The sequence below is a fragment of the Mustela putorius genome, unplaced genomic scaffold, assembly GCF_011764305.1.
Source record: "Mustela putorius furo isolate JIRA1106 unplaced genomic scaffold, ASM1176430v1.1 tig00000580_pilon_pilon_pilon, whole genome shotgun sequence".
In the NCBI taxonomy this organism is placed as follows: Eukaryota; Metazoa; Chordata; class Mammalia; order Carnivora; family Mustelidae; genus Mustela; species Mustela putorius.
In genome coordinates this window covers 16,882,337-16,899,677 of record NW_025421423.1, presented here as the reverse complement: position 1 = coordinate 16,899,677, position 17,341 = coordinate 16,882,337, and the positions used below count along the sequence as shown (strand labels likewise).

At 56.7% G+C, this 17,341-nt stretch overlaps 1 protein-coding gene across 5 annotated transcripts in view; it reads right to left on the bottom strand.

The window, feature by feature from the left end:
- Window positions 1-17,341, bottom strand: part of COL27A1 (collagen type XXVII alpha 1 chain) — a 136,558-nt gene that overhangs the window by 85,842 nt on the left and 33,375 nt on the right. For 4 of the 5 annotated variants that reach the window (XM_004747870.3, XM_045081776.1, XM_045081773.1 and 1 more), the window contains exons 6-12: window positions 14,728-14,781; window positions 13,365-13,418; window positions 5,048-5,092; window positions 4,361-4,414; window positions 3,873-3,917; window positions 1,130-1,183; window positions 522-566 (exon numbers count right to left, since the gene is read on the bottom strand). In XM_004747870.3, the coding sequence (XP_004747927.1) occupies window positions 522-566; window positions 1,130-1,183; window positions 3,873-3,917; window positions 4,361-4,414; window positions 5,048-5,092; window positions 13,365-13,418; window positions 14,728-14,781 (351 nt within the window). The remainder of the gene's footprint in view (window positions 1-521; window positions 567-1,129; window positions 1,184-3,872; window positions 3,918-4,360; window positions 4,415-5,047; window positions 5,093-13,364; window positions 13,419-14,727; window positions 14,782-17,341) is intronic. The other variant, XM_045081775.1, reaches the window with a different exon arrangement.

Sequence of the window (17,341 nt, the reverse complement as noted above, 5' to 3'; positions counted from 1 at the left end):
CCTCTCTTGGGGGTCACACCCACTGTGGGCCTGCTCACATGCTCACCAGCCTCTGGCCTGGCAGGTGCACGTGTGACTGTGGCCACCCCGAGACAACACAGAGACTGAGGGTTTTCTGAGAGAGAGGAGCCCAGACCCAGGTCTAACCATGATTCCCCAGTCCAAGCAGGCCCACAGACACCACTGGCCCAGACAACAGAAGACCCTGGACACAGGACTGTATACACACACACACACACACACACACACACACACACACAGAAGAGCCATCCCACAGGGGCCCAGAACCATGGCAGGCCCCAGCTCCAGCCAGACAGCCACTGGTCAGTGTCCTGATAGCAGAACATGAGGCCCAGAAAGCCCCACATGCTGGCCCACACACTCAGAGCAGAGCGACGGCCCAGCGGACAGAAGCAGAGAACACCCAGGATGCAGGGGCACGGGGTTGGAGGGGGGTGTGTGGCCCCTGGGACGTCAGATTCACCCATAGAGTCTGCATAATAGACACGGAAAATCTTTACCGGCCTACCCATCTTGCCCCTCTTGCCAGGAACACCAGGCAGGCCCTGTAGGGGAGAGACAGGGAAGAGGTCAGGAGGAGATTCCACAAGGGACAACCAGTGCTGCCCCAAACCAGCCCCAGAGCCACCCATAAGAAGAAGTCCCAGAGGGCTCAGGGAGAGGTCACACACAGTCGCTGTCAGTTACGTGCCCATCACATGGATGGTGCTTCCACTCTACAGGACTGGGACCTTCATGGACCTGAACTGAGGAAATGCCCAGGAGAGCACCCAGGGTCCCTGGTATTCAGCAGGCGCTCTCTCAAGGTCCTCTCTATTCAGCTTGTTGATGAGGTTACGAGCTGAGTTCCCAAAGACAGGCTCAGGCTGGGAGGCAACTGTCCATGCTCTCAGAATCGAGTCCCCTTCCTGACCTGGGTCCTGAGCGCCCACGTCACTTCGCCCACGTGCCCCCTCCAAGCTCTCTTCTGTCTGGAAGCAGTCAGCCTTGACCCCTTGGCAGACTCCTATTCAACTCAAGGGCACCTCCTCTGGGAGGGACTCCCGGACTTCTCCAGGCAGAAGGGGTGGGTAGGTGGGCGGAAGGTAAACAAAGAAAGCCTACTCACTCGTTCTCCATCAGACCCTGGCAGGCCGAAGAGCCCTGGGAGTCCAATGTAGCCCTAGGAAAGAGCAGGTAGGGGGTCAGAGGGACCGAGTGGCAGGGTGTGGCTGGCCCGACCCGTCCCCGTGCCCCTCGCTGCCCTCCCACATCCAGGCTCCTCTTCCTCGCTGGTGGCAGCGGTGGCTCTGGTGGCTCCTCGATGACACAGGCCTTGAGGCAAGTGTATATGCCCATGGACTGCATGGTGCTGGCTTCCACGATGTAGTCCAAAGGCACATACGCTCACGCCAGGGAAGGGCGCGGGCACTCTTGGGGGGGATGCCCGCCCCACGCCGGGGCTCCTGGACCTGCAGGAAGGAAGCTCTCGGCTGGATTAGAGGGACACCAGGTTCCACTTGCTCCGAGGGACCCTGCCGGGTGCCCGTGGCTTCCACGGTGCCTTCTCCTAGGCTGCCAAAGGCCCTGGAAATGGGGCTCCCGTTCACCCACAGCTGCCTGAGCGCCAGCAGGAGACGCGGCTTCCCCTCGGGCACACGTACACCACTGCCTTCAACCCACCCGGTGACACTGCGGGCTGGCCGTCCACACCGACCAGGAAACCCAGGTCCTGGAGAGAAAGTGGCACAAGGAGTCGGGGCACAGCTGGGAGTCCCCTGCCCTCAGATGCACCTGACTTTCTGCCTCCAAGTTGTGGCCGCCACCGGGCATGCCCTTCCCAGCTCAGCGAAGGCACAGCCACCCCTTCCAAGCTGGGCTCTGAAGCCCTCGCCTCCGGCAAGCAGAACCCATCCCTTCCCTCTACCTGTACACTATTGTTGCTCCCCCACTAATAAGATTCACCACTTTCTCCCATGTATCTTCTATAATCTGGGTCCATATTTCATGTCCTCATTAGCCTGGGATGTCCCCAAGGCCAAGGACTAACCCCGAGCACCTAGTGTTATCTGTGCTCTCTAGATGTTTGTGCAATGCTTTCATAATAACGCTCCCAAAAGTTAACATGTCCTGAGCACAAACCACATGCCAGGCCCGGTTCTCAGGACTCTGTGTCCACACAAGCATCAACCGTGTCCTCCCTACAGTCCCGGAAGCAGGGTATCATCAGTCAGCACCCTGTAAAGGTGAGAACGTTTAGGCCCAGGAGTGGAGTGACTTGCCCAGGGCCACAGGAGCACGATAAAACTGGTATTGGAATCCAAGCCATCGGACTCCCCGGCAGGCCTCCTAACCCCTCGGTTGCACAGCCTCCCGCCAGCAAACAAGCAGCGCATCTCTCCTTCTCTAGTAAGACGAGAGGTCACTGAGCCTCCTCGGCATCCCTGGTGAAAACAGTCGTCCCTGTAACGAGGAACATTTACTGATCCTGCCAGCCAGGGCTTCTAGCCCAGATTTACAGATGAGAAAAATGGGCTCTGAGAGGTCCAGCAACTTGCCTGCCATCCCGCAGCTGGATAAGGGCACAGCCGGTCTCAACGTCCGTGGCCCTAATTCCAAAGCCTGCATTCTACCACCTTCCCAGTGATGAGGCTGGTGCTGGCTGCAGCCCTCCCAGCTCCCCCAGGCTGTGCGGGGCCTCGTGACCCAGAGAGGAGGGCGCTGCCGCCAGACCAAGTCTGGCCCGCATGTGATCTCAAGATGCCATCCGCATGGCAAACAGCGAGCAGCCCCAGATGTCAGCAGCAGGCCTCTGGGGCCACAGCTCGTGGGAACAGCTGGATACAGGACAGGGGCCGCCCTAGGTCCCCGCATGACGTCACCACTGACATCATCACGTCCTGAGGAACCTGCCCGCCCACCTCTTTGCCCACCTCCAAGACGCTCTAACAGCCACATGTCAGCTGCAGGAATCAAGGCCCAGACTGTGGCCATAAATAGCTTTGGCTCGGGAGTGGAGGACACGTCACACCTGACCTGGCCTGACCGAGAGCTGTGTGACCCACTTGCTGAGCGCTCTCTGAGAGGCAGAAAGTCTGGTCCTTGGGACACCTGGGTCCCTGTCCCAGCTCCACCTGAGGCACGCAGAGTGAACAGCAGCTGTCAGCTCCCCACCAGGAACCCAGTTTCCTTGTGCGGGGACAAGGGCATTCCACCACCTCTTTCGAACTCCATCTACCATCATCTGGTGCACCCAGAATCTTCTCCACCACCCACAGCCCACTTGGGAGCCCCTCTTCAGCAGTATATGCTTCCAAACTCCTGGTAGCCCCATAACCATGCTAGAGGTAGCAACGGACGTCACTCCCATAGTAAAGATAGGCAAACTGAGGCTGCCGGCTACTCAGGGTTTGCTCCTCAGAGGGAGAGCTGATGCTCCCTCAGCCTCCGGGCCTGAGCCGCATCCCCCATCAGCCTCCCCTGCTCTCTAAAAAGGGTCGGGAGAGAAGCAGGAAAGGTGTCTGAGGATTCTAATGACAGATGAAGGAGCCCCGACTTAAGTTCCCTAGCACTTGCGATGTGCTAGGGGACACGGGAAGGAAACACCTGACCATGGCAGCTGGACCGCTCAGCACCCAGCAGAATCTTTGCTGCCCAGTCCACCTGGCACTCCTGGCTCAAGGTTCCCCATCACCTGCCCACCCTGCTGCCCCCGGCTCTCCAGAAAGCACTCAGGTGGGAGGGCAAAGGTGCCAGACACTGGAGAGAGACCCTGCACACCTCACTCCTCGGCAGGCCAGCTGGGCGGACAGGGAAAGCACCCCCCACCGCCAGGGCCCCAACTTGAGTGGCACTTGCCAAGGCCCACTTACCCGGCTGCCTTTTGGGCCAGGGTCTCCTACTGGTCCTGGTAACCCCTGAAACACAAGAGGCAGAGGGGCAAGGACATAGGGGAACGTTCTCTCTGCTGCCCACAAACTAGGGCAAGTCTTGCCTCCTTGGGGCCTCAGCTGCGCCTTCTGTAGAAAGGGAGTGGCACTAGACCTGCAGTCTTTACACTGAGGACCCCACTCTGCCCCAGAGTCCCAGGGGGAGTCGATGGGGGGGTGGGGAGCTGAGTGGGAGGAGCCTCTAAGGCCCCACCCCCCCAGCCCCAGCTCCCTTTCTCAGCATCCTGTACCCACATGCCCTCGAAGAGAGGGTTCCTCCGTCCAACCCCCTGAATAGCACTTCCTTCGGGGCCCACCCGGTGGGCACAGCTCCTTGGCCCCCAGCCTGCCGCCTCCCTCTGCCTGGGGGGCACCCGTGGCCATCTCCACACCACCACGGCCACCGAGCTTCCAGAAGCCATATACTGCACCTGCCTGCCAGGGTAACCTTTGGCCCCTGGGCTGCCCTCAGGTCCTGGCTGCCCCTGCAAAAGAACAAGGAGAAACATAAGGAAAGGGGAGACCTTGCCATTCTCTGGGTCTGGGGGCCGCTGCGGGGCTGGGGCTGACTCACAGTGGACAAAGACAAGGGCAGGAATATGAGCCGAATGTGGGGGAAGGGGAAGCCACCAGCCTGCTGAGCCCCCAGCCCACCCCTCTGCGAAACCGGTCAGACCAGCTCAGAAGGACAAGCGTCCTGCGCCGGCCGCCCAGGACTGAGAAGGCTCTGAGGAGCCCTGGCTGGCTCTCCCACGCTGGCAGGGGCTGCTGTTTGACTTGGGCCAGGAGAGCCCAAATTCCTGCAAACCCCACGGCGGCATGCATAATATCCCCTAACAGCGCCGGGAACAGGCCGGCTATTCACGGCTCTGGCTGCGGTCGAGTGCCTCGTGCCAACGCCAGCTCGGCGCGGACTCCAGCTCCTCTCGGTCGAGGCGGCTGGGGGAGAGTGGGGGCGCGGTGGGGAGGCTGCCCATGGGAGGCAGAGCTGCCTGGTTCTGGGGCTCACTCATGGAACAGGGCCCAGGGAGGAGGCCAGGGTCAGACAGGGGTGGAGCGGGGCAGGGAGCAGGGAAGGGGGAGTGTAAGCAGGGAAGGGCTGAGGCTGTGGCCCTCACCTGTTCTCCGGGGTGCCCCGCTGGTCCAGGATAGCCCTTGTGTCCCTGGTGGGGGAGGAGGGTGGAGTAGGGGGGAAGAAAGGGCATCAGGCCAGGAAGGCATCTGGGCCTGCAGATCAGATGGCACAGGCCCAGTCGCCCCACCTGCCTTTTCAGCACTGTCTGCTCCGTGCACAGCAGGGGTGGAGTATGCGTGTTTGCTGCCCGCCCGCTGGATGGATACATACAGGCTAGCAGGATGCTTCCGTCTGCCACCAAGGGTGCTCAGACAGAAGCTATCTGGGACGGTGGTTCCCTCCTCCCGCGGGCTTTGTGAGCGGAACTGGGAGACAGCTCCCCGGGGCAGAGTGACGCTGTATCCCAACCATTCCTTCCAAATCCAGACAGGGCTGAGCCCATCCAAAGCCAGCCGGGGCAGAGCGAGTTCTCCATGGATGGGTGGGCCCATGAGGACCTTCAGGTCTGGGATACGCGCAACCACCGTGTGCTGCTGGGATCTGTGTCAAGGCCTGCCCTTACTCATAAACCCCCTATCAGGAAAGATCTCACACATACCGACCAAATACGGGAACCGCAGGTAGGGCCTCCCTTCCTCCCACTGGTCCCAGGTCCCATCTCAGGGAGGAAGAGGCCACCCAAATGCCAGACTGGGAAGGACTCTGGCCACCAGCCAGTACCACCCCTGACCCTCTATCGCCATGGCCCAACCACCAGGTCTCTAGGTCAAGAGAATCCAACCAGTGTGGGCTTACTCACGGCCCCAGGGACCACCACCAGAGCCATCATTTCCTAAGACTTAGGGGCTCTCCAAAGGGAAACCCGGGACTTCAAACTTCCATCACCCCAGGGCAGCTGTGAGCTAAGACCGGGCAGGGGCTTGCAGTTTAGACAAATCAGCCACCCAGAGCTCCGTCAGACCCCCTGGCACAGAGAGCCCAGGGCTTGGCTCAGACACCGCCCCTCACCTACCGTGCAACGCTGGTGGGCTTCTACCCTACCCTGGACCTCAGCCGAGGACACAAGCCCTCCCAGTCCCCCTCGGCTTGGTGTTCGAGGACTCCAGAGTTTACAAAAAGCTCCCCTGGACAGCGATAAACAAGACGATGCCTGTAGATCCCCTCTGTGCACAGCTGTTGACCTGAGCCCACGCCTGCACAAGCCCCTCTAGCCCCTATGCCAGCCTGATAAGGTGCGGGTGGGGGTACAGGGGAAGGTCCGGATTATCAACTGCACTTTTCAGAGGAGAAAACAGAGTCTCAGAGAGCTTGCTCCAAGTCCCATCGCTAAGAAGCACTGGGCTCCGGCTCGCCGCCGGGTCCTTCTGACACCCAAGGCCACACCAAGAGCCTGGCTGACATCCCGGGCATAGTAAGCGTTCACGCACATCCACGAACACACACAGGCACACGCACTCGGCACCCCCTGCAGGCCCCCAGGAAGCAGGAGTCGTAATTATAAACAGCAGCGTCGGTTGGATCCAAGAGCTCTGGGGGGTTTACAAGCATTCCTTCTGCACCTACTCACGCCTCGGGACGGCTTGGCGAGACGATTACACCTCACACGCGGGGCCTGAGAGATTGAGGCAACGGGACTTGGGCACGACTTCTACCTGGGGTGGGGGGCAGCGAGTTCTTTTCCCCCAGGAACCGACGGAAGCCTAGGCCATAGCCAGGGGCTTGCATGTGGAGTGGCTAAGAGCTCTCAGGTCAGGCTAATCTGGAACTATCCTGCTTCACTCCTGGAGGGCTGGCTGTATGATCTGACGCCACTGCCGTCACCTCACTGAGCCTTGGTTGCCTCTTTTGTAAATGAAAACAAAAGGAATGGCACACGGATCACATGATATAACGTGTGTAAAGCACCCAGCCCAGTACCATTGAATTCAGGGGCCCTGTCGAGACCTGCTGCTGTCACCATTGCGACCTTCATACTTCATTCATTCATTCAACAAACACTTACTGAACTTGTATGTGCCAGCTCCATTCCAGGCCTGGGATGAGTGAGAAGACAACATCCTTTAGCCTTAATGGAGTTGACAGTCTAATTAAGGGTATGTAAAAACAAACAAATAAAAAAGATAATGTCTGGGGGAAGTGGGCAAAGGGAATTTGGGGTGGGGGCATGTAGAGTTTCAGTTTTGCAAGATTGGAAAGTTCTGGGGATGCCTTTTGCATCATGATGTGAATGTGCTTAGCACTACTGACCTATAACCTTAAACACAGTTAAGATAGTAAATTTTATGTTGTGTGGTTTCTGCTGTGATTAAAAACTACAATTTTGGAAAAACAGTGATGGTGCGGCAGGGACCAGCACTACGAAGAAAAGTGAGCAGATTCAGAGGACAGAAAGAGGCTGTGTTGTTGGGGGGAGGGGTGTGTGGCTGCAACTGGGACCAATGACGTGAGGCGGTGCTGGCTCTCTGGGGAAAGGCATTCCTACCAAAGGGAACAGTAGGTGCAGAAGTCCTGAGGCAAAAACCCTCTCGAGGGGGTTGGACGAAGACTGGGGCCTCCACGATGGGAGCAGAGTGAGTGAGGGGTGAGGTGGAGAGGGGCGGGTGGTTAAGAAGAAGCCAGAAGCCAGAGCACATAAGACAGGAGCATGGCAGCAGCCCACAAGAGGATTTTGAGCAGGGATGTGTCGTGATAGGACACACGTAATCGTCTTTCTTATCCTTTCTCCACTTGAAACTTGCACACGAGGAAGAATAAGCAAAGCCTTTCCCACAAAGAGCAAAACTGAGCCTTGAGCTCAGGCTGTGTGACTCCGCCCAGGCAATCGCCCTCTCTGAGCCTCACTCTGCCATTCTCAACCCGCCTGGGGTTGCTTCCAAAAGCTGATGGAATAATGGGGTGAGAATCCCCAGAGAACCAAAAAAGGGGACCAGGGAGCCCCTGAGCATCACCAGCTCCTTTGGCTTCACCTGCAGTCAGGAAGAAATCTGCTGGAAACCAATGCTCCCACAGAGAAGCGTTGCCAGGGAGATCCCAGAAGATTTGAAGTAAACCCTTTACTCAGGGCACAGAAAAAAAAGAAATGCATGATCTTCGGGGATAGGGACACAGGCCTGCCCTTTGCCTGGCCTGGTACTAGAGCCTTAAATAAATACATCAGCTCATCAACTCCCTGCCATCACCCCTAGCAGGCTGGTATGACCATGCACACATGCAGACGAGGAAACGGAGGCTCAGAGAGGTAAAGAGACTTCCCTGAGCCCACACAGCTTCTCAGGGGCAAGGCCAAGCTATGACTCCAATCTCTAAAGCCTAACCACCCAATCATGAGATAACACATACATATTGAGGGCCAAGGCCCACCTAGAAGGACACAGAGCCACGTAGGGAGAGACCCCCTCACACACCTTCTTCCCCAAGACAGAGTATATGGGTCACTACAGGGATTACTGGAACAGAGGACCATCACACGGAACCCTGGAGTATCTGAGTTGGAGGGGACCTGCACCATCGATCCGACCACTTTTCTCATTAGACAGACTTACCAGGGGGAAGGGACTTATGCAAGGTTCCTTAGCAAGTTATGGCCAAGACTGTTCCCCGGGACTCCTGACACCACCCCCACCCCGCCCCACCTCACCCCAGGCTGTGCTTTGTCCAACAGGCCACGATCCTAGGTCTGTCCCAATCAGTAGACCCTAAAGGTCCTTGCAGGTTGCTGTGAATGACCCACTTCTCCTGGCTGGCTGAGAGCAGGAGAGGCTGAGCACGACCACGGCGTGGGGGGAGCGTGGGGGGAGGTTCCTGTGCTCCCTGGAAGTACCTTAGCAGTGTTTACCAAGCTGGGGCCATCCAAATAGCTTCAAATGACAGGGCCCCAGGACCTGGAAGAATCCAAACCATGATCTTCTCCTGGGCCCCAGCAATTACGGGGTGAGTGCTAACCGCAAGGTGGACCCACGGGCTGTGATTTGCCCCTGTGTGATGGGTGCCTGGCGGGTACTAGGGGAGGGCTGGTGCTTCCAGGGAGCTCCAGGGACCACAGAGTCTGTAAGGGGCCTCTGGCGGCCTGGCAGGCGGGTCTCCACAGGACCCGTGTTTATAATAGAACTCGGTCTATATTTTGGTTTGGGAGCCAGATTAATCATTGCTTACAATGCGCAAGGAGAAACCAGACATCACCTCACGGTGGCTGCAGACAGTCTCTCTGTTGGCCGGGATGCTATCTGGGCTTCGGGCAGGGAGCGTGGGGGTGGGGGTGGGGGTCCTGTTTGTACCTGGGAGTCTGGGGAGCAATGTGTGCCTAGACCTTAGCTGGACTCCCGCTTGACCTCAGCGTGTGAACAGCTTCCTCGGCAGTAAAACGGAACTCGCCGTGCTTGCTGAGCACCCCACGAGACTCCCTAAACTTCTCAACCACCTCCATAGTCCACTGGGGACCATCAGTGGGACAGAGAGCCCCACTGGACAGAAAGGATCAGCGAGGAAGAAACAGGCCAGGAGGCTGAGTGACTCATTCCATGATACTGCCCAAGTCCCTGCTCCTCTCTGGACCTCAGTTTCCCCCACTGGCATCTCAAAGCCTTGTGTCGGCTCAGAAACTGTAGGATTCAGAAACGGGTGGTTTATCCAAAAGCACAGTCCATCATGACCCATGAGCCAAACTCTGCTCACTGGGTACCTGAGACAGGACGGGCAGGAACCCACCATGTCTGTCTGGCTCATTCATTCAACCAATCATTCGTTCATTCAACTAGGGTTTGTTGAACCCCAAACATGACCCCGTGTTAAGCGTTAAGCACAAAGAATAAACTGGTGAGTAAAACAAACTCACTCCCTCCCTTCTGGAAGGTAACACATATGAAGGAGAAGCGCTCCTTAGCACTGATGTGCTAAGACAGTGTAGACAGCCAACCGGAAGGAGTGGCCTTGTAAACAGGCTTGAAGGAGGGGCAGGGTTGGACAGCAGAGCTCGGAAACAGTGGGCCTGGGCTCCAGAAGCCCAGGGCAGCCCAGCAGCAGGGGAATCTGGAAGAGGTTCTCGGGAGGGGCTCTGCATGGAAGTGGCCAACTCTGGCAGCACAAAGAGGGCCTGTGGCAGGGGGAGGGTTGCAAGAGGGAGCCGAGAGGAAGTTTCAACTGCAGTCCCAATTTTCTTCCATGAGTCATGTCTACATGGGGCGATGTGTTAAAGATTCTGAGGCTGCATCAGGGCTTGACAGGAAAGACCAATGAATGATGTCGGCCATAGGCAGGGGAGGAGGGAGGTATGGGACGGGGCAGATGCATGCGTCCAGCACTGTGTTCGGCCCCCCGTAAGGAAACAAGGGTGAGCACCTGCTACAGCTGATTAATGCCCCAAGGACACCTGAGAGTCCTGCCAGCCTAACGGGCAGAGACCCAGAAAGGCTAAGCAGGTGGGCGGGAGGACCAGGGGAAAGAGGCGGGACTTCTCTTGGGGGTGCCAGGAAGGTGCTCCTGGAGAAGATGGTGTTGGAGAATAGAATCAAGGGACAGACTCATGAAGATGAGCATGGAGGGTCAAACCAGGGGAGGGCACTGACATGGTGGCTGGGTAAGTCTTGGCTGGGGAAGGGCGGCTGTCCTGTCCATTGCAGGATATTTAAAAGTATCTCGGGCTTCTACCTGTTAGAAGCTGGTAGCCTCCCTCTCCCAGTAGTGATGGCCAAAAACGTCTCCAGACATTGCTAACTGTTGCTTGGGCTGGGAGCGGGGCAAAATCACCCCCAGTTGGGAAGCACAGTTCTAAGGAAAGAAGGCAAGATGGTCAGACCAGGGACAGCACAGGATTCCACTCTCCCAGTGTGCAAACAGGGTTCTGGTAGACTTCTTGGCTAGTGGAGGGTCGTTACCTGGTAACTAGGCAAGATGACTGATGGTACCAGATGGACAAGACCTTCAACGCTTTTCCTTTAAGATCACGATCACTCATTCATTCAACAAACATGCATGCAGTGCCTACAGTTCCAGCCCCATGCTAGTGCTGGGGCTAGAACATCTCATTTCACCTGACCTCTCCATGAATCCCAGCTGAGGCTCAGCAAGGTGAGGACGCTTGCCCAAGCTCACACAGCAGGAGAAGGGACAGAGCTGGGTTCTATCCAGGCCTGTCTGGCCTGGTCTGTGCACCGGCCCAGCCCTCGGGGGTTGGCTCGGCAAAGGCCTTCAGCAAACATTGCAGGCAGATGGCAGACTAAAGGACCTTCTTAGCCGGGGTGGCTGTTTTTCACTTAGTGGGCCCTCTCTTATTTGAAAAGCTGTCTCGCCAGCGCTGGGCAGAGAAGGGGCTTGAAGGTCAGAGACCTGGGTTCAAATTCCAACTCTGCGGCTTAGCAACTCTGCAGGGTCTATCTGTCAAAGCAGCAGCTCTCAGTCTCAGCAGCTCATGAGAATCTTGTACCTGGATCCCACTCGCACCAACAGGACCAGAGCCCCTGCCCACAGCCCCCAGCTGGTTCTAACCCACAGTGAGGCAGGGGTGGAAGGTAGGGGGCACTGCTACTGAATTTCTTCTCCACGAGGCCCTTGGTGAGCTCGTTGGCATTCACTCAACACCCGTGCCAGCACTGCTGACCTGGGTAAGTCTGGAACCTAAGCGCATATTTGTTGAACAGTTAGAAGAATGAGTGATCAAGCGAATGAATGAATGAGGTCGATCTGAGCCTGTCTTCTCAGCTGTAAGATAGGCTTAATAGTGCTATCGTGAGGACACAATGTGACAAAGGAGAGTCACTCCTATGCCACCTCTAATTCGCCACACGACCTAACCTGGGAACCCTCCCAACCAAAACCCCCTTTCTCCTGCCTGTATTTATCCGTTTTCCATTTATCCTTCCATTTTTACTGTTTTTCTTTTCGGTATCTGTTGCCCCACCACGCACACAAGAATGCAGGCTCTGGGGGGACAGGGATTTTTGTCTATTTACTCAGCTCCCCGCCTTGCATCCTTCCCGGCATATAATAAGGATTCAATCACTTCTGTTGAATAAATGAATGAATGGGATTATGGGTGCCGCCCTGAGGTGACACCCCAAGTCAATGGGCCAGTGAGAAGAGGATGCCGACTTCACCTGTCACCCAGGTGTCCCCTCTCCCCCAAGGCTCCCCACACAAGACGAGGCAGAGAAGCCACTTAAGAGCATCAGGACAAAGTGGCTGCTGTTGTCACTGAAGACACTCATGGGAGGAGAGAGTGCTTACAGACCATGATGATTCCAGGTACCATTCTACCCATCGGTCTTCCTCTTGGTCCTCATGAGTGGTCAGGGGTCCCTGTCTTGGACCCCGAGGCACCCCCCCCACCCCGCACCATGATCTGCCCACCAGCCTGCCACAGACCAACTCCTGCATGTCTGCCTGAGCCGGGGCCCCGAGGCCTCCGTGTCAATGGCTTTGCAAGTTTCCCATCCACACAGAGACTCTTCCTTAGTTGAGAAAAGATGCTTCTCCCTTCTCAGGTGAGCTGGTCCCTCTTGGATGGGGGCTCTGGGCCTCCCTGGACATCTGCTGAGAACAGGGAGCCCTGGAGTCCCGGCAGGAGTGGGTCTAGCCTGCTTTTCCCATCTCCTGCCGCCCCTGCTAGACTCCCACCCCCATGCAGAGCAGGACCACCACTGGCTGCTTTACGAGCCGCCACTGGAAAGAGACTTTTCCACTCACACCTCATCCATCAGAAAGTGCTGGAGCACAGAGGGGAAGCGAGTAGGGAGAGGGAGTCCCTGTGTTCTCTGAGTCAGAAAATACCATGTTTCCCCAGCTCACAGACAGCCACAGACTCCTGTCTGGGTCTGGCCTCTCCAGATGTATGCTCCGGCCTGCTCTGGCCATGGAGGGTGGAGAAGATGCAGGAGACATGACGCTTCAAGTGCCACAGAGACCCTCAGATCAAGGACAAGATGGAGCCAGGAGATACCGCATCCATCCAGAGAAGAATCAGATGGTGACTGTAGACAGAGCGGGCAGCCGGGGCAGAAGCCAAAGACGCGGCTCTAGGCCGATGAACCTCCTGGAATCCCCCTCAGTAATCCTGAGAAACTAGTCGACCCTTGGCCTGCATTGTCCCTCCCCCCCCCATTTCTGGAACACCTACTATACACAGGCCCTGTGCTAGGCTCCAAACCAGACTCACAAGCCCTGATCTGTGAGGCTAGACTTCCAGCTGAAAATAACCAAGATGGGCAAATGGTCCTTGAGCAGAGTGGAGGCTCCTGGACGGAAGGTTGGGATTCCAGGACTGTCTAGAATAGGCATGAGCATGGCTGAGTCCTGAAGGATGGCAGACCCAGGCCGGGAGGCTAGAAAGCCCACTGCACAAGGCCAACCATAGAAAACAAAAGGTGTACCTTTCGTCCAAGAGGTCCTGGATTCCCCGAGAGCCCAGGCAAGCCCACGTCGCCCTGCAAAACACAGAAATATGGGTGAGGCAGGGGGAACAGGAGCAGAGACACTCGTGAAATAGCAAGGCTGTCCTCACTCGGCCAACTGTCTGCGACCAGGACTTCTGGACGCCCGGAGGCCTCTGGCAGAGATGAGGGCAGCTCAGTGGGTGGCTACCCAGCCCCTCCCCACTAACCCAGTCTCTCCCCTTGATCTATTTTATACCCTGGACGTTGGCACAAGACACCATCTAGGGACACTAAAAACCGTGTCTGAAAACCACTGCCCCAGGGGACACACCACTTGTCTGTCCCTTTCCAATCTGCTCTCTCTGTCTGCATTCCTGAGAATGAGGTCCTGAGACCTGGTCCTGACACCCCTTCTCTTCTGCCCTTTCTTCCTCCTGGCTGGGCCTGGTGGGCAGTAGGGGGCATTTCTGCCCTGAGACCTGAGAACGGACAACCCGGGAGCAAGAGAGAAGCCCGGGCACTTGGACTTCGTCAGACCTGGATACGAATCCGGCTCTGCTTCTGACCAGCTCTGTGACCTCCAGCAAGCCACTTGCCTCTGAGGCCTCTCTGTTTTCTCATCTGCAAGCCGGGACCGTCTGTCCTGTATTACAAGGCTTCGATGAGGAGCACAGGGGCATGCACGTGGATGTTTACACCCACCGAAAGTTTGCTGCGTGAAAAAATGACCCATGAGGATGTGAAGGAGTGAGCCACCTAGGTCTTAGGGAAATCAAAGGGACCTGTGGCTTCTACGTGCCTAAGCACAGGAGGCTGGGTTGAGAAGCCGTGTTCTGTCTGTCAGGAAGGCTCTTGGACTTGTGTCCAAGTTTCCATGAGAAACTTCGGGTCCCGTAGCCCTTCAGAGATAGGGAGCCCTGAATCTCTGGCCTGCTCCTTTCCCACCTCCTAGAAATCCCCAGACCTGTCGGCTCAAATTAACCTCAGAGACGATTTTGAATGTTTGTTGGAAGCTTCCTGGGTGTGTGCTAGCAGAAAGCTTCTGCATGCCAAGGGTCACCTAGAGGGCCCTACAGAAATGCAGGACATTAGGCAAAGGATCACTCGCCAAGGGTGTGTCCACAGGCAAAAGCTGCTGTCAGTCTTACGGGCTGCGCCCCCAAAGAAAGTGCAGGGAAGGATTCTGGGTTTGGCATAGGGAGAGCTGAAGGACTTCAAGGCAAAACACTAAAACCACACTCTTCTCTGGCTACTTGGCTGCCTCCCGCCTCTGACACACAGCGGCCTCTGCCGGGGCAGGGAGGTTTCCCTACGGTCCACTCCCCCACTGTCCTCGACGCTGGGGTCCCTGGAAACCTACCTTTGCCCCATCGAGGGCCTTTCCTGGTGAGAGCCCTGGGTCCCCCTTCTGTCCCTGAAAGAAAAATAATTCTTTCTAGAGTCGTCTAGAGAGGCTATCTCCCCACAACCTCTGCTCCAAGTCCTGCCCCCTGTTAAAAATGCCTTCCCATCCATCCCCCTCAGTCACATACCTCTGGGGGCGGGGGGTGTGTCTTTTCCAGTTCCGTTCTTCCCTGCCCTAACACCTTCCATAGCTCCCCACTGACTGCACGATGACATCTCTGAACTCCTCCTTTGGTGTCCCGTGTCTTCTACCATCTGGTTCCACCCACCCTCTGCAAACCTGGCTCCCTTTCCAGTTGCTAAACCCACACACAGGGTCCCTCTACTCCTTGCCAGACCTCTGCCCATCATCAGCCATGCCCTGTACTTCCCTGCTGTCAGGTCCTGGCTCAGGCCGTCTAGAAAACCGTTCCTCAAGTAGCATTCACCACACCATAGACATTTTCCAAAATGCAGCTGGAAGGTGTCCTCCCCACCAGCTGGTAGATCTCTGCGGACCAATCCTTGCACGTGCGTGTTGCTAGGACTGGCTCCTGACTTGTTCCCCTGGGCTCTCAGAGGGGTCCTGAGAGACGCATCGAGGAAGCATGCCCGATTCTTCTTGAATTTCTAGTACGCTCACCTCGCTGTTCTCCGTTTACCGAGGGTCAGCGTGGTAAGACCTTCTCACATCCGTGCACAGCCCCTCACTGTGTGCAGTACCCTGGTCTCACGAGATTCTCACAATAGCCTGATGGTGCGGGCAAGGGAAGTGTTATTACCCTCCTCCCCATCCACTTAGGGAAACTGAGGCTAGGAGGAGGAAAGGGATGATCTGAGGCCCCATGTTGAGGCCCAGGCAGAGCTAAGATAGACTCCTGAAGTTGTCATTCCCAAATCTGTGTTCCAGGAGGTCCTGAGACCCGAAGAGTTAGAATAGGCAGTACACTGGGGAGAAACCAGTAAGCGGCGGGTTCCCAGTCAGAGACAAGCACCCTTTGTGCCTAGCGTATGGGAAAATCCCCGTCGTGAGGATCCTGGCTCCTCTGAGCACGAGGCTAAGGGACAGGACCGGCGCGGTACAGCAGCTCTCTCTCTTCTGGCGCTGCTGAGGGCTCCTGGCTGCCAGCCTGCTCCTTTGGCCCAACGTGGCTCAGTTACTCAGAAAACAGTCCTTTGGAGAGTCGGTCCACCCTGATGTCACCTTCCAAGAACCCCTGATCTCTATCCCTCATGCTCACTCCCACACTCCCTCCCCAAGCTGGGCCCTGAGTCACAAGCCCTGGGCTGAAGGCAGGGAATCCCAGAGGGACCTCGGGCAAATCACTTCACATCTCTGAGCCTCCACTTCCTAGCCTTAAAATGGGGACTGCACAACAGTCATGCGCACACGGACACGGCACACGTGCGCGTGATGGCACACGCACACCTGCACACAGGTAAGTGCACGTACATACACACATTCTCATGTAGGCACGTGCGTACGCATTCCCTCACACATAGGTGTACGCGCATGGGCACACACACATACGCACAGTGTGTGTCACGTATACACATGCACACGGGTGCATGCAAACACACACAGGCACACGGGTGCACGCTCTCATACACACACGCACACACATCCGCCAGCGTCTTGAGTTTCTTGGCAAGGACCCAGTGAGATAATGGATGTGACCCATGGGAGAGGTAGTTTGGCCAACTTTAATTAGCTCCCATTCGGTCCCTTTCTTCATCGGAACCCAGCCCTTCTGAATCCTGGCTCTACTGCTCTCCACGAGAAGCCACTACACTCGAACTGGACGGAGCCTTAAAGAGGGCAGGTCTCTCTGCCACCAACTCCATGTCCAACACTGTGTCCATTCGTCCTCTTAACACCAGTGGTTGCAATTCAGGACTGAGCCCCAGGTTCAGAGAGGCCGGGTCACTGCCTGGGGTAACATGCAGGTAAGAGGCAAGGTCCTTCCAGGTCTGGCTAATGCCCACTCAGTCTGACTTCAAAGCACTCATTTACTCGTTGATGAATGAAAAGCCTGGCTGCTTCTCCAGCACTCACTCTGACCGGGTGATAGCCATCCCTGGGGGGAGACCAGGCCCTCCCTGTTGGAACACCAACCACCTGTCCACCTGGGCCCCTCCAGGTCACTTCTGCAGAACCCACCCTCTGGGACCTACCACCTTGCCTTGGCCGCCCCCACATACATCTCCCACCCTTGGCTCCTCACAAGTCCCACTCCAATGCCTTTTATGTCCATAGTGCAAATACAAAGCCAAGCTCAGGGCTACCAAGGATTCCAACGGCCAAAAAAGGACAGCAGCTTTTCCCCACCCCGCCCTCGCCCACCTCGGTCTGTGGCTGGTAGAGCAGCTGGGCTTGAGATGCAGTCAGGGGGTGGGCCTTCGTGTATCCTGTTCTGTCATTTTATAAAAGGGGAAACCAAGACTGAAGATATGATGGACTTGCTCCCTTCTCCGGGCTCCCTACCTGGGCCATTTCCGTCATGGGTAGATTTCTCTCTGCATTCTCAGCAGCTAGCAAAGTGCTTAGGAGGTAAGTCCTACCCAAGTACAACAGCCACAAGTACAAATAC